This window comes from Oryctolagus cuniculus, chromosome 6, assembly GCF_051225735.1.
Source record: "Oryctolagus cuniculus isolate XC-2025 breed Fujian yellow rabbit chromosome 6, ASM5122573v1, whole genome shotgun sequence".
NCBI lineage: Eukaryota > Metazoa > Chordata > Mammalia > Lagomorpha > Leporidae > Oryctolagus > Oryctolagus cuniculus.
Window position 1 is genome coordinate 58,331,778 of NC_142872.1, and position 14,831 is coordinate 58,346,608.

General features: G+C 47.9%; 1 protein-coding gene across 2 annotated transcripts in view; it reads left to right on the forward strand.

Moving 5' to 3' along the window:
- DOCK2 (dedicator of cytokinesis 2) overlaps nucleotides 1-14,831 on the forward strand; it is a 430,360-nt gene that overhangs the window by 393,435 nt on the left and 22,094 nt on the right. For both annotated transcript variants that reach the window (XM_017341248.4, XM_089335064.1), the window contains 4 exons: nucleotides 4,391-4,480; nucleotides 6,603-6,707; nucleotides 9,352-9,493; nucleotides 14,477-14,558. In XM_017341248.4, coding sequence (XP_017196737.2) covers nucleotides 4,391-4,480; nucleotides 6,603-6,707; nucleotides 9,352-9,493; nucleotides 14,477-14,558 — 419 coding nt within the window. The remainder of the gene's footprint in view (nucleotides 1-4,390; nucleotides 4,481-6,602; nucleotides 6,708-9,351; nucleotides 9,494-14,476; nucleotides 14,559-14,831) is intronic.

Below are 14,831 nucleotides of genomic sequence, written 5' to 3' on the forward strand. Positions count from 1 at the left end.
AAGAAGCTCCTGGCTCCTGGCTTCAGATCAGCACAGCTCCAGCCATTGTAGCCATTCGGGGAGTGAACCAGCAGATGGAAGACCTTTCTCTCCATCTGTCTCTCTCTGTAACTTTACCTCTCAAATAAGTAAATAAAATCTTTAAAAAAGAAATAAAAAATGTACAAAGGAATAGGCTCCTGCCCTGACTGCTCTCATTTCCATCCTGCCAGATTTCCTCTTGTTTGCATACTCAATGGCAAGCTCTTTCCAACCTCAAGGCCTCTGTATTTGCTTTTTCAAGCTTGGAGCATTCCTCCTCCATAGCTTCCCACTGGCAGGCTGGCTCCTCTTACTGCTCAGGGCTTTGCTCAGATGTCGGATCCTCGAGGGGACCTTCCCTGACCACTACCCAGCGAAGCAGCAGTATCCCTGCCTTGAGTCGCCCTCATTGCTTCCATCACACGTCACTTCATTCATTTGGCTTTGACTCGATTGCTGTCTGGCTCCCCTCTTGAGAATGCCTCAAGAATGGAGCCCATCTTGTCTACTGCTGAAAGCTCAGTGTCTAGAAGAGAGCTGCAAGGACAGAGCCCAGGGACTGTATGCTGGAGCAATGAGTGGAGTGAGAGGACAAGTGACAGGTACCACCTTTGACCCTTCAATAGCAAGTACACTGGATTGAGTTTGGTCAAGAGACTGTCCAGACCAGCTGCTGCCCAGCTCTGGTCTCCAGTATTGGCATTCATCCTGTAGGAAACATGGCATGGAGGCCATGTGCACAGGCTCTGCAGCCAGACACCTGGCCTTCAATCCTTGCTTCTCTACCACCCACAATTAGAGTCTCAGAGATTCCAGTTCCCCTCCATAACAGTGAGATACCCATGATACCTAATTCCCAGTTGTAGTCTGAAAATTAGGTGAGAAAATGCATGCAGAGCACCTCACATAGGAACCGGTACACAGTTCTATCTTGTTAAATTTTAATTATCATCCTTTCGGCCCTACTCTGCCACTTCCTCTCTCAAGCCTTTCACAAGTCCTCAGGCTCAGCTACAGTCCTGCCTTGCCTCTAATTGCAAGACTCTTACAATTCATCAGGATGTAATTTAACACTCCATTTTGCTCGGTCTTGTCACTGCAGTTCATTGCCCGGGTCTTAGTCCTGATCTCCCCACCTTCCCTGGAAAGATAAAATGAGGTAATGTCTGTAGACAAGCGTATAAATTCCCCAGGGCTGATCAACTGGGGAAGACTGCTTTCAGAATTTACTATTACAAGCCTCTTGAGGCCAGAGACTCTCCCATCCCCTGGTCCTTCAGCTCCGGTGGGAGGCAAGGCAGGCTTCCTGTTTATCAGATAGCTAGGAACGTCAGTTGCACTGCGACAGCCCCCAAAGTATATGCTGGTTTTGTCCTCAGCTAGGTATTCAGTTCAGCCCATTCCATGCTGAGCAAACAGAAAATGGTGCGAACCCACCCTCAAAAGAATTTAACATCGAGTTGGCAAAGCTGACATGACACTCGTGATCATTACTGAGCAAGGTCCCTTAGTCTTGTGCAAGGGAACATGAGGAAGAGGGAAGGGGTTGGAGTAGTGCCAAAAACCCTGCAAGGGGAAGATGAGTGCAGCACACCCTGAAAGCCACTGCTGTGGAAGCTTCTAGAATGAACCCCTTTCAGCTTTCCTTTCCCACACCTCCTCAGGGATACTCACTGCTCCAGCAATGTATGATGGCTTCTACTCCATCAGTCCATCTTGTCATCACCTGGTTGACTCCTCTACATCCCTCAAAACCCATCTTTTGATGCTTTTTCCACTCATGTTCTGCAGCATCAAGCCTGTGTCTTGTCCATCTTTTGTTTAGAAAGATTTGTTTATTTATTTGAAAGAGTGACAGAGAGAGAGAGAGAGAGAGAGAGAGAGAGAGAGAGAGAATCTTCATCTATTGGTTCATTCTTCAAATGACCACAATAGTCAGGTCTGTGCCAGGCTGGAAATAGGAGCCGAAATTCCATCTGGGGCTCTCACATAGGGGCAGAGACCAAATCACTTGGACTATCTTCCACTGCCATCCCAGGCTCATTGGGAGTGAGCTGGATTGGAAGCAGAGCAGCCAAGACTCAAACCGGTGTTCCAATACGGAACCAGCCCAATATGGAATGCCAGCATTGCAAGCACGAGTTTAACCCTTTGTGTTGTAATGCTAGCTCCTTATCCGTCTTTGTATCTGCTCCATCACTGCATACTACACCATGCCCAGAACCAGGCACTTGCTGCACCATGGATGTACAAGACTCCAAGAGATCAATAGCTCTCGAAGGGCCCTGTGGCTACCTGGCAGAACTGGGAGGAAATCCTCAGCTTCTGACCTGCTGCCCTGGTCTCTTGCTGATCTCCTAACCCATGTGGAGAGCACTTCTGCTCCCTGTCCCTGTCATGGTGTGAAACTGGCAAAAGCCTACTCCTGCACCCACCTAGGGATATTATCAGAACCCTCTTGTTCAGGGTGAAGAGGAAAGCCCAGGCCAGCCTGAAGATTTGCTTCCTCGTGGCACATAAAGCATCTCTGTGTGGCTCACTACACTGTCTGTGGGTTTGCAGCTGTGGCTCCTCCACTCAGCCCTTGGTTTGTTTTACTTATTTATTTATTTATATATTTTTATTATTTTTTTTTGACAGGCAGAGTGGACAGTGAGAGAGAGAGAGACAGAGAGAAAGGTCTTCCTTTGCCATTGGTTCACCCTCCAATGGCCGCCACGGCTGGCGTGCTGCAGCCGGCGCACCGCGCTGATCCGAAGCCAGGAGCCAGGTGCTTCTCCTGGTCTCCCACGGGGTGCAGGGCCCAAGCACTTGGGCCATCCTCCACTGCACTCCCTGGCCACAGCAGAGAGCTGGCCTGGAAGAGGGGCAACCAGGACAGAATCCGGCGCCCCGACCGGGACTAGAACCCGGTGTGCTGGCGCTGCGAGGCGGAGGATTAGCCTAGTGAGTTGCAACACTGGCTGGTTTTATTTATTTTTATACTTTGATGTGAGAGCACTTTTGCTACACAGCTCCCACTGCATTTTGGCAACCTCCTCTCTCTCCTCCCTTGCCTCCCCCAGCTTCTCCATTTAGGGGCTTTCTCCATGTTAAGTCAAATGTGAACTGGAGTGGGTGTCGCCCCAGATGGGCAGATCTTGAGTCTGTCTTGTATTTCCCCACGTATCTGCAGAGGCTTCTCAACCCCTTAGCTCTATGATAGTGGGATGATCTTGGCTTCTGCCAGAAGATAGAATAGAGAAAAACCATTCTTTGTACCCAGATTTTGTCTTCTTGGAATTTGTTTTCAAAGATGGAAAAAAATCCACTAAAATATGTCTGAATCTTGTCTTATAGTACTCTAGTATCTCCTCCAGCTCTACCTGTCTGGGCCCTGTGCTCTCACTCCCACACCCCACATCATCCATTAAGAAATGCTGGATTTGGCAGAGTGCAAAGATCCCTGAGCGGAGCCTCCAGAGAGCCCAGTGTGGCCCCAGCTCCATCTCCAGAAACCCTCTGACCCTGGACCACTTGTTCATTCCCCTGTGAGCCATTTCTCTTTGGAAAATGGGTCCAGCTTGTACGCTGGAGAAGCTGAAGCGATCAAGGACTTCAATTTTTTTAAATTTTATTTTTTTATTTATTTGAGAGGTAGAGTTTCAGACAGAGAGACGGAGAGACAGAGAGAATGGTCTTCCATCTGTTGGTTCACTCCCCAAATGGTCACTACAGCTAGAGCTGGGGTGATCTGAAGCCAGGAGCCAACAGCTTCTTTCAGGTCTCCCACATGGGTACAGGGGCACAAGTACTTGGTCCGTCTTCTACTGCTTTCCCAGGCCATAGCAGAGAGCTGGATCAGAAGAGGGATAGCTGGCACCTGAACCAGTGCCCATATGGGATGCCAGTGCCAGAGGTGGAGGCCCAGCCCATTATGCCACAGCGCCAACCCCAAAGGGCTTCATTTTTTAAGCGCTCATAAGTCAGAGAACCGAGTCACATGCCTAGGTATGCATCCTGGCCCTGCATCTTGTTGGGCACTTGACCTCGGCCATGCTGCTTTGTTCTCTGAGCTTCCATTTCTCACCTGGGGCATGAGGTGTGGTTTGTTACTCTCAGCATGGTCGTGAAGCATCAGAGGCATGTGCTAAAAGATTTAGCCTACTCTAGACCTGCTCCATTATTTGTCAAGAAATTACAGTTGGAAGATGGAGAAAAGCATCCTTTCCAGGAAGCCCCCAGCTCCCTGCGCGGGGCAGGTCTGTGTCAGTACAGAGGCTGCAGCTCAGTCCCAGGTGGCACAGCTGGGTCTGGGCCCCTTCCTCGGCCAGGGGTCTGGGAACCTGGAGGTGTCCCCCTAACCGCTGTCTCTGTGACTTTCCTACAGATGTGGGAGGAGGCCATCAGTCTGTGCAAGGAGCTGGCGGAACAGTACGAGATGGAAGTCTTTGACTATGAGCTGCTCAGCCAGAACCTGGTAAGGTGTCCCCAAGGAGGGCTGGGGACTTGGGAGACGGGCAGGAGGCCAGGCATGTGAGGAATGGGAGAATGGTAGTGGGACTTGAGCGAGGCCGTGCTGGGTCCCTCCTTCTGGGACTATTTCCAAAGGGAGACGTCTGAGAAAACTCCACAGTCATGGTTCCACTGCTGGAGCACTGAGTTCCTGCCTGGCATTGGGGCCGCCACGGCTGCTGCATACCCAATAAATGAACTCTGTGCTACGTTTGCAGTAAAAGTCACAAATCACCAAGCCAATTAAATGGAAACACAACTTGGTGCTTTCTGATGAACCGATGCATCACATTCAAAGGCTCCTAGTCTGGCCCTTCCCACCAGCATTTCCCTGCTTATGATCTGGTGGGTTGAGTGCAGGGTGGGTGGAGCCAGCCTGCCCTGCAGGTGCTGCAGGACCTGGGCTTTGGTGGGCAGTTGGCCTCTGCAGGGAAATGGCAACTCCCTCCCCAACACCCTTCTAGGTATCTTCTGGCTATCTGGGCACCAGGACTCCAGTCCTTCTGAGCCCAGACCAGCCATTTCCAGGGAACTAAAAAATGAGAGTCGCAATGTTAGGAGAAGACTCAAAGATGGCTTTTTTGGGGGGGTGGCAGGAGGGAGATAGGGTTTGGTGATTTCATTAAAAACAACTGAGCTATTAGTTGTTTGCTCTGTGTGTAAATGTGTCTAGGCATGTGTTTGCATCAACACACACTTCATATCTGCCCCTTGCATCCACCCACATAGGGTTTTGCAGACATGCAGGCACACATGTGTGTGCAGTTACTCACACACACACCCCAGTACACACGCAGGCACATACCGATGTGCAGGCACACCCCTGCCCTCAGTCCCCGTCACACAGCTGCCTCAATAGAGTCATGTACATCTTCATACTACACCAAACTGGAGATGCCATTGACTATAAGGGGCACTGTTCTTTTTTGTAACTTTTATTTGAAAGGATGAGAAACGGAGACAGAAATACAGAGTCAGAGGTCATTCATCCACCGGTCCGCTTCCCAAATTCCTACAACAACCAGGGCCAGGCCAGGCTCAAGTTACGAGCCCAGAATGCAATCTGGGTCTCCCCTGCGGATGGCAGGGACCCAAGTAATTGGGCCATCATCTGCTGCCTCCCAGCGTGTGCATCAGCAGGAAGTTGGAATCAGGAGCAAAGCCAGGATTCCAACCCAAGCACTCCAACAGGGGATGCGAGCACCTCAAACGACATCTTAACTGCTTCTGCACCAAATGGTTTTCCCACCATTCTTTCTATGTGCTATGTCTTGATTTCTTTAGGACCAGCGCATTTGTAAAATGCCATGGGATATAAAGTAAGATGTAAATTGTTTTCAGAGATGCTGAAATCTGAAAAATGCCTGCAAGAATTGTTGAAATATGTTATGTGTACAAAGACACTTACCCATGAGTATAGTCGCATAAATACACAGCTAAGCATGTGTGGAGGTGGGAACAGAATGGCGGTGATGGGACCACTGGACTCTGTCTAGGCTCACTTCCATGCCTTGTATGTGTCTTTATCTGCAGAGTGGAGATACTAATGGGATTGTTAGGGTGGTACAGGTGAATGAGCTGGTGCAGGTAGAGTGATTCAGAGTACTAGGTAGACTGCAGATGTAGTTATTACTGTTGTGATTGTAGGTGCAGCCACAGATACACAAATATATTAAATTGGCATATTAGTTCTAATGTAATGATAATATCTTACCTGTTTCCTCTTCTTTTAAATAATTATTTGTATATTTATTGATTTGAAAGAGAGATTTCCAATTCATGATTCACTCCCTCCAAATGCCCACAAGTCTGGGCTGAAACCAGGAGGCTGGAACTCAATTTGAATCTCTGGCACACGTGGCAGGGACCCACTTGGGCCATCACCAGCTGCCTCTGAAAACATACCTTAGCAGGAAGCTGGAACTGGGAGCGGAGCTGGGACTGAAGCCCAAGTACTCTGATGAGGATAGAAGGCATCCCAAGTAGCATCTCAGCCACTGCGCCACACGTCAGCCTCTTTGAGCTTAGATACACACCTGTCCTAGATACACACCTGTGTGGTGACCAACTGTGTGTTCTTCTTTCAGATTCAGCAGGCGAAATTCTATGAAAACATCATGAAAGTCCTCAGGCCGAAGCCAGACTACTTTGCCGTTGGGTACTACGGCCAGGGATTCCCTTCCTTCCTGCGGGTGAGTTTGCGAGCGAATCAGAGAGCAGGCTGGGGTCCCACACAGCCTGGCATCTCAGCTTCCTCTTGTGCTTTGAAGATCTTCTCGTGTTCAGAAGCTGATAGCTCAGACGCTGTCTTCTGGCTCCAGCACTGCCCCCATCCCCAGGAGACTCCTCCATCCACAGCCCCATCCTAATCACCAGCATCACTCACCTGCTGTGTTTCCCTACACAGCAACTATGGCTGTGAGGTAGTGAGCTCCCCGTCACTGGAGGACATCTGTGACCCAGGAGTTGCTGTAGCATGGCTCTTAGACCTTTTGGTTTCAGGACCAAAAGTTATTGAGGAACACAAAGAACTTCTGTGGCTATGGACTGTCTCTGTCTATAGTTCCCATATGAAAAAATGAAAGCTAAAAAAATGTTTAAATATTTGTCAATTTTTTAAAAAATAGTAGTAATACACCCATTGAATGTTAACATAAACAGCGATTTTTTTTAAAGATTCATTCATTGATTTTGAAAGAATTATAGAAAAACAGAGATAGACATGAAGAGAGACAAAGATCTTCTATTTGCTGGTTCACTCCCCAGATGGCCACAATGTCCAGTGCTGGACCAGGCTGAAGCCAGAAACCAGGAGTTTCATCCAGGTCTCCCATGTGGGTAGCAACAGCCCAAACACTCGGGCCATCTTCTGCTGCTTTTCCCAGGCCTTTAGCAGGGAGCTGGATTGGAACTGGGGTAGCTGAGACACAGATCGTTGACTGTGGGATGCTGGTATTGCAGGGGCAACTTTACCCACTATGCCACAGTACCAGCTCCCATAAATTACATTTTTTGGAGAAATACCTGTATTTTCAATTTAAAAAATCAGTGAAAAGAGTTTGATTGTTTTACATTTCTGAAAATCTCTCTAATTTCTGGTGAAAGAGAAGACAGCTAGATTGTCGTATCTGCTCCTGCAGTCTGTTGCCATCACACACCATGTAGCTTCTGGAAAGAGCCACCAGGCACTCGTGAGATAATGAGAGTGGAAAAGGCAAAGAACAGCTTTTGTGTTATTATGAAAAGAGTTTAGGGGGCCGGCACTGTGGCGCAATAGGTTAATTCTCCGCCTGCAGCGCTGGCATCCCATACGGGCACTGGCTCTAGTCCCAGCTGCTCCACTTCCAATCCAGCTCTCTGCTGTGGCCAGGGAAGGCAGCAGAAGATGGCCCAAGTGCTTGGGCCCCTGCATGCATGTGGGAGACCAGGAAGAAGCTCCTGGCTCCGGATAGGCACAGTTCCGGCTGTTGTGGCCATCTGGGGAGTGAACCAACGGAAGGAAGACCTCTCTCTCTGTCTCTCCCTCTCACTGTCTGTAACTCTACCTCTCAAATAAATAAATAAAATCTTAAAAAAAAAAAAAAAAAGAAATGAGTTTGGGTCTTGTGGGCCTCCAAAAAGTACCTGAGGATGGAGCAGTTTCGGAGTCACTGCTCTGGCGGCTCATTCATCTGTCACGTGCAGAATCAGTTCCTGTCACCTGCAGGCTTCCTGCCAATCTGTGAGACTGTGGTTCAGTCTGCGGGGTCAGAAATATATAAAAGAAATAACAAATCTGATCTGCGACCTCCCTTGATTTATAGTCTAGTCCAGGAGATAAATCACTCACTGCTCTCCATCGATGTGGAAGGCAGAGTGGACTCGCAGGAGTGACCACCATGAGCAGCAGACAGCATAGGTGCTGAGGGCTCCCGGGGAGAATCAGAGGTGGCTCCTACACCTGACTGCATGGCTGAATGCCCCACATGCCCTGCAGAGGCTGTTAGAAATCCGCATTCCCAGGCTTCACTCCCGTAGATCCCATAGGTCCCATTCCAGCAGGTGTGGAGCGAGACATGGGAATCTGAACTGGTAAAGGTCTCCAGGGCTCCTCTGGTGATCGGATTGGAAGCCCTGATGCATAGAGGTAAGTGCCACACTCAGCTTTGGGCACAGAAACCAGGGGACCATTTGAGGCGCCCCCATGGCACAGATACAATCAGCACTGCCTATGTGTGGGATCTGATGACTGTTGTGGGGGACTATCCTGTGCATTGCAGGATCCCAGACTTCTAGCCACTGGGTGCCAGGAGCACTTACTACCCCTAGCAGTGACAACCAAAACACATCTCCAAACGTTCCTACTGGGCCCTGGCAAGGAGTGCAGAGTCACCCCCAGCTGACAGCTCCTGGTCTCAGAGGCCAACATGGTGAGGGAACGCTTTGTGTTTCCCATGGGCTTAGGGGTGGGAACCAGGTGAGGAAGACCCTGTGGCCCAGCCCTCCCTGCCCACATAAGGCAGGAGGGAAATTTAGTGACCATATAAATAAGAGAGTGGGTGTCACTCAGTGAAACTTGAGCAAGGAATTACTCTGGAAGCCATATATAGGGGTTGTTTGAAGAAGAAAAAGTCACAGCATCCACATTCATCTTCCCCTTGGAATCCGGCTTTTTCAAGAAGCCGTGTGTTCAGCAATGTCAGTGTCATTAGCTCCTCTTCTCCCTGGTGGGGACACTGAGAGCAGCGAGGTCACACGGAGGACCTCACAGCTTACCTCGCAAGCCTCCCAGCTTTGCAGGGGCCACGTCCTCATGCCTGGGCCCTGGGATCACTGATGGCCACCGTTTTTCTGCAGAACAAGGTATTCATCTACCGAGGGAAGGAGTACGAGCGAAGAGAAGACTTCCAGATGCAGCTGATGAGCCAGTTCCCCAACGCAGAGAAGATGAATACAACCTCTGCCCCCGGCGACGATGTGAAGAACGCCCCAGGCCAGTGTATCCTTGCGAAATGCCCTAGCCTGAGGCCCAGGCATGGGCAGCCCTGCTGGCTTTACCCACACAACTGCGTCTTAGAGCTCAGAGGTGCTGCTGCACCGACTGCAGGGGTGCCGGCTCCGGTGCTCAGTGTGGGACCCGCACAGTTCTCCTCATCTGCAGGTTCTGTTTCTGTGGATTCCACCAGTCACACATGCAAATGTTTGAGGGTCTGCATGGACCATGCACAGACTTTTCTCTTATTGTTATTCCCTAAACAACGCACCAACACAGCTATTTACAGAGCATGCATATTGCATGAGGTGTGACGAGTAATCTAGGGATGATGTAAAGTATACTGGAGCATGTATGTGGATTATTTGCGAATGTTACACTATTTTATAGAAGGAACCTGAGCATCCACAAGGGGTCCTGGAATCAATCCCTCTTGGATCCCAGGGGATAACAGTGCCTCCTAAATATTGATGCTTTGACTATTTTAGTCACTTACTCATTCATTCTTGTAGTAAGATTCTCAAGCCCTGACCCTATGCAAGGCACTGGGGACCTACACTCACAGAGTCATACTCTCTTAGGGGAGCTTACTGTCTAGCGAGTGAAAGACACATGGAACAACAGGTTGTACTATTAAGTACTTATTTATAAAAATAAGATTCTTGCCAAGAGGAAGCCTTTGCCAGGTGGTATAGTTGCGACAGCAGGGAAGGCTTCCTTGAGGAAGGTCATGTGTAAGGGGAAGAACCAGGTAAAGCACGGTGGGAAATGGGACACGCATCCCAGACAGATGGGAAGGAGCACAGCTGGTGCCAAGGAGCGGAATGCAGGGTTAGGGTTAGGGTTAGGGTTAGGGTTAGCACACATCTTGTGCCGAGAAACCCCAGGCTCCTGGCGGAGGCCTGCAAGGATGCCCACGCTGTGACCCCTGCCTGTCCAACTTCCCTGTCCCCAAATCTCCCTTCCCTCCCTCACACTCCCCCAGCCACCAGCCTTCTCTCTGACTCTTCAGTGTCCACCTTGTTCCCAACTCTGGGCCTTGGCCTTCTCTCTCGCCCCTGATGGGACTGCCTTTCCCCCACAGCTCCTTACAAGACTACCTCTTTTGTACCTGTTCCATCCTAACTTGGCATCATCTCTTGGGAGAGGATTTCCTGGGTCACCTTATCCAAAGGGGCCTTTTCTAGACTTGCTGTGACCCTTTTGTCTCCAACCCTGTTGCTCTCCTCTAGAGAGTGGACCTCAATCTGTCATTGCTTGTATGTTTTAGAGGTATACAGGTAAGCTGCAATGTCAGCTCTCCAGGAGAGACCCTTGCCCTGCCTCGTGTCCTACAGAAATCCCCCATCTCCTGCAGTTTGGCACAAAGCTATGCTCAGTAAATATTTGTTGCTTAGTAGAATAAGAAACCAAAAGAAAAAGAAAAAAATCCAGAGATAAACAAATAGAGAGGAGAAGGAAGGGAGAAGGCAGGGAGGAGCCAGCCTTAGAGAACAGGGTAAGGTAGAGGTGGCAGGAGATGGTGCTGATGAGGTTGGGTAGGATGAGAAATGCGAACCCTTCTAAAAGTTCCTGTGAAATGGAACAACAAGTAAATCTGTTTTGGTGCAAAAATATATTGACATCCATGCATACTAGAGGTCTTCAAAAAGACCTGGAAAATGCATATTATCAAAAACTGTGCATGGATTTCAAATTTTGGGGCATCAAAATAAACACTCTTTATTTCCATTTTCCCTGAACCTTATAAATGGGCACTGAGGTAGCAAAGCGTGGCATCCACAAGGCTAAGAGCGTATCTGGGCAGGAGGAGGGACTGATGGTGGCAGAGAGCATCTAAGCACAAGGAAAGGCTGACCACTGAGCCAGAGGGCATGGCTCCCCAGCCTGGCTCCCTGCATTGCACCTGTTAGCATAGATTAAGTTACAGCCTTTAAAATGGGTTGACAGGTTGCACGGCTGTTCCATGAAGCCTGCTGAACCTTAATCCAAATATTTCCCCCTCGGGTGATAAATATTCATCTGTGACCTTTTCATTATGCTCTCCTGTCCTTCTTGCCTGTTCACCATGATTATTTGCAGGGGACACGCAACGGGTTGTAGCCTGGCTGGTTACACAAGTGAGTATGGTTACATACAAGACACAGGGTTAATACTCACACTTCTCTGAGTGGACATCCTGGTGAAATGCAGCCTTCCACCTTGGAGTGGAGACAGAGAGCATGTGTCACTGTATCACCTTATTTCGGGTCCTGGTGCTGACTCGGTTCCAGGAACCAGGTGGAGAAGGAAAGAAGGAAGTCTGACATTTGCACAATATCCTCTTCATGGGACTGAGAGCTATATAAGCATTATTTCTTTAAACCCCATTAAATCTTGTTTGGTGAGCATTAATTTTCCCAATTTCACAGAGAAGGAATATCTGAGCAGACAGGTACGACAGTTTTTCTAAGTTTACAAAACTAATTAGTGGTGGAGTTGGTATTTGAACCCCCAACAAATCTGTCTTTCTGAAAGCCTATTATCATACCATCATTTTTTTAAACCAATGAAAAGAATACTCTAAATGGCTTATGATATACTGAGTGTTTTATCTGCATTGTTTCATTGTATCCTCATAATAAGTCAACGAGTTAAGTAGTGTTGCTCTTTCCTTTTTGCTAATAAGAAAACAGAGGCTCAAAGAATTGTAGCAGCTTGTGCAAGATCACAGGCTAGGAAGTGATGAAACTAGGATTGGAACTCAGGTCTGCTTTGTGCCAAAATCTTGATGCTTTATACTCTGTCCTATTGCCTTCACTTGTTAAAAAGTTGACAGATGAGTTGGGACAGTGACATATCCCATATCTTCTCCCTTGGGAATCCATGTGGGGAAAGACATCAAAAAGCAAAGGCCTCTGTAAAAGGTCCATTGTTGCCAAGTTCCACGAGTAGAGTCAGCACATGGCACAGAGCACTCATGGCACAGGCTCCCTATGGACCAAGACTGGTGGCTAAGAACAGTAGACATAACCTAGAACCTTCTCTAAAGTGAGAGTTGGCAAACGTTTCTGTACACGACCACACAGGAAATATTTCAGTCTTTGAGGACTATGTGCTCTATGTCAAAACTACTCAACTCTGACGTTGTATTGGGAGAGCAGCCACTGATAGCACATAAATAGATGAACATGGCTAGATTCCAATAAAGCTTTATTTATGGACACTGAAACTTGAATTTATAATGTTTGCACATGTCATAAAATACTCTTTTTTGGTAGCCATTTAGAAAAATAACAACTATTCTTAGCTTGGGTGATACAAAATTGAGTGGTCGTCCGCATTTAACCAAAGGCAATTCCTGCCCTAGACTTAATCCAGAGTGATTTCTCCCCAAGAACAAGCTGTTGGCTGTGTGGCTGAGAAAGAAGGCTGAGGATTGCACAAATACTTCCACTGAGATTTAGCATTTGGGTTAAGCATCACCCTTGCTGATTCCACGTAACATGTAATACTCTTCAGCGGTAAAACAGATCCGCAGCCTATTAACATAGAGTTAAGTTTATCAGACAGAGACAAACACATTTCATCTGGAATTAAGTTTTGGCCTTTTCTTTTGTGTGAAGGCATCACAGCCATTTCTTTTGTGTGAAGGCATCTGTGCCATCAGAAAGCTCATAATTTAGAGGTTGGGAGAGACAGGAAGGAGGGATAAGACAGGAAGGAGGAGTAGCTATTATTGAGAAGTATAGACAAATGCTGCAAGAGCCACAGGAAGGAACATCACTCTTGATGGGGGGGTAAGTTTAATTGTCTTTGGCTATGGCAATTTACATCTTCCTGAAGGGCTAATGACGAAGAATGTTCCATGCAAGAGGAATAATGAAAGGTAATGAAAATAAAGGGCAGGGCCATAGTTAGCAAGAGAAGTTCTAGAATCCTTAGTTGTGAGACATGTCAGGCCCAGGAAAAGACTTTGAAGTAGTAGGGCTCACTGTGTAAAATAGGGTGAGGGAGAACTTGGATATCTAAAGAAGAGAGCTGAATACAGAAAAAAATGGCAAGTAGGGAAAAGGAAGCAGAGTTCAGGGATGGGACTAGGGATGACTGACTTTGTTCATTGGTTTGCCACCTTTCCAGTTTAAAACGAATAGAGACAGGTCTAGAATAGGCATGACAAAGATCTGGCCCACATACTGCCTCTCCAGCGTCTGGTGCCCATGGCAGGCATCACTAATTGATCATGAGACTTTTTCCACTGAGCCTGGACAGGGCTTCTTACCATCCTGCTGCAGGCAATTGCTTACAAGCTTTATAGTTGCAGTACAAAATAGCATCTATTTGCATGTTCCAAAGCAGTGCTTCTGAAACTTCAGCACATGTAGAAGTCACCCAAAGGTCTTTTAAAGTACAGATGCTGACTCCAGAGGTCACAAGTAGGGAGTGAGATTTGCCATTTCTACATGTTTTCAGATGGAGCTGATATTGCTGGCCACCTTTGAGTAGCAAGTCAAGCATGAAAGAATTCTGAGCTGAGGGTTAAGAGACCTACATTCAGAACCCTGCTATATTCTTAGAAGCTGGTGACCTTCAGCATGCTGCCTGGCTTCTCTGACCTCCCCAGGGACTGTTTAGGTTAACAGTGCCATTCACTGTAATTGGAGAGATTAAATGAGACTGTGAGAAGATTTGCTCTGCAAACGATTGACAACTGTGAATTCATTAGATGGTATAATTCATAGTGATAATATAGCAACGGTAACAATGATGAAATTCCACTAACTAACTTGGTTATCAGGAACAGAGCCCTGGGATAAGGCTGCAAGGAAACAAATAGCTCCAATAAGGAAGGAGGTGACTGCTAACTGGTCATTAGGACCTAGCAATTTCATGTCATTCAACAAAAACATGGCCCCGGAATGGCTGGTGTGGGAAGTGGCACCTGCTACACTTGGAACTACCCTTGTGACCCACAGACAGTTTGTAAGTCCTTAACTCCAGGGATTCCAGACATCCAGTGCTTCACTGTCCAGCCTGTCTTGGATGAACACCCCAGATTCAAGAATAAGCCAGTGCCTGACCAGATTATAAAGTAAGACTGGCAACCTGCTGGGGGCAGGAATGGGAAAGAATATCCCCAAGAGATTGTCATGCTAAGCTGGTGGCAGGTGCTGGTGCCTGTCTAGTTCTTTCTCTGTCTTAGCCTGTTTCCATTTTTCCTCTCGGGAGAAGAATCACTCTCAATTAGCAGGGCACTGCCCCTGACAAGGCTGAAGTCACAGATGGATGGGAGGGACAATATGGGCTTGCAACTCAGCGAATCTTTAGTAAACATCAATTAGATTCACCGAATTGAATGCAGAGA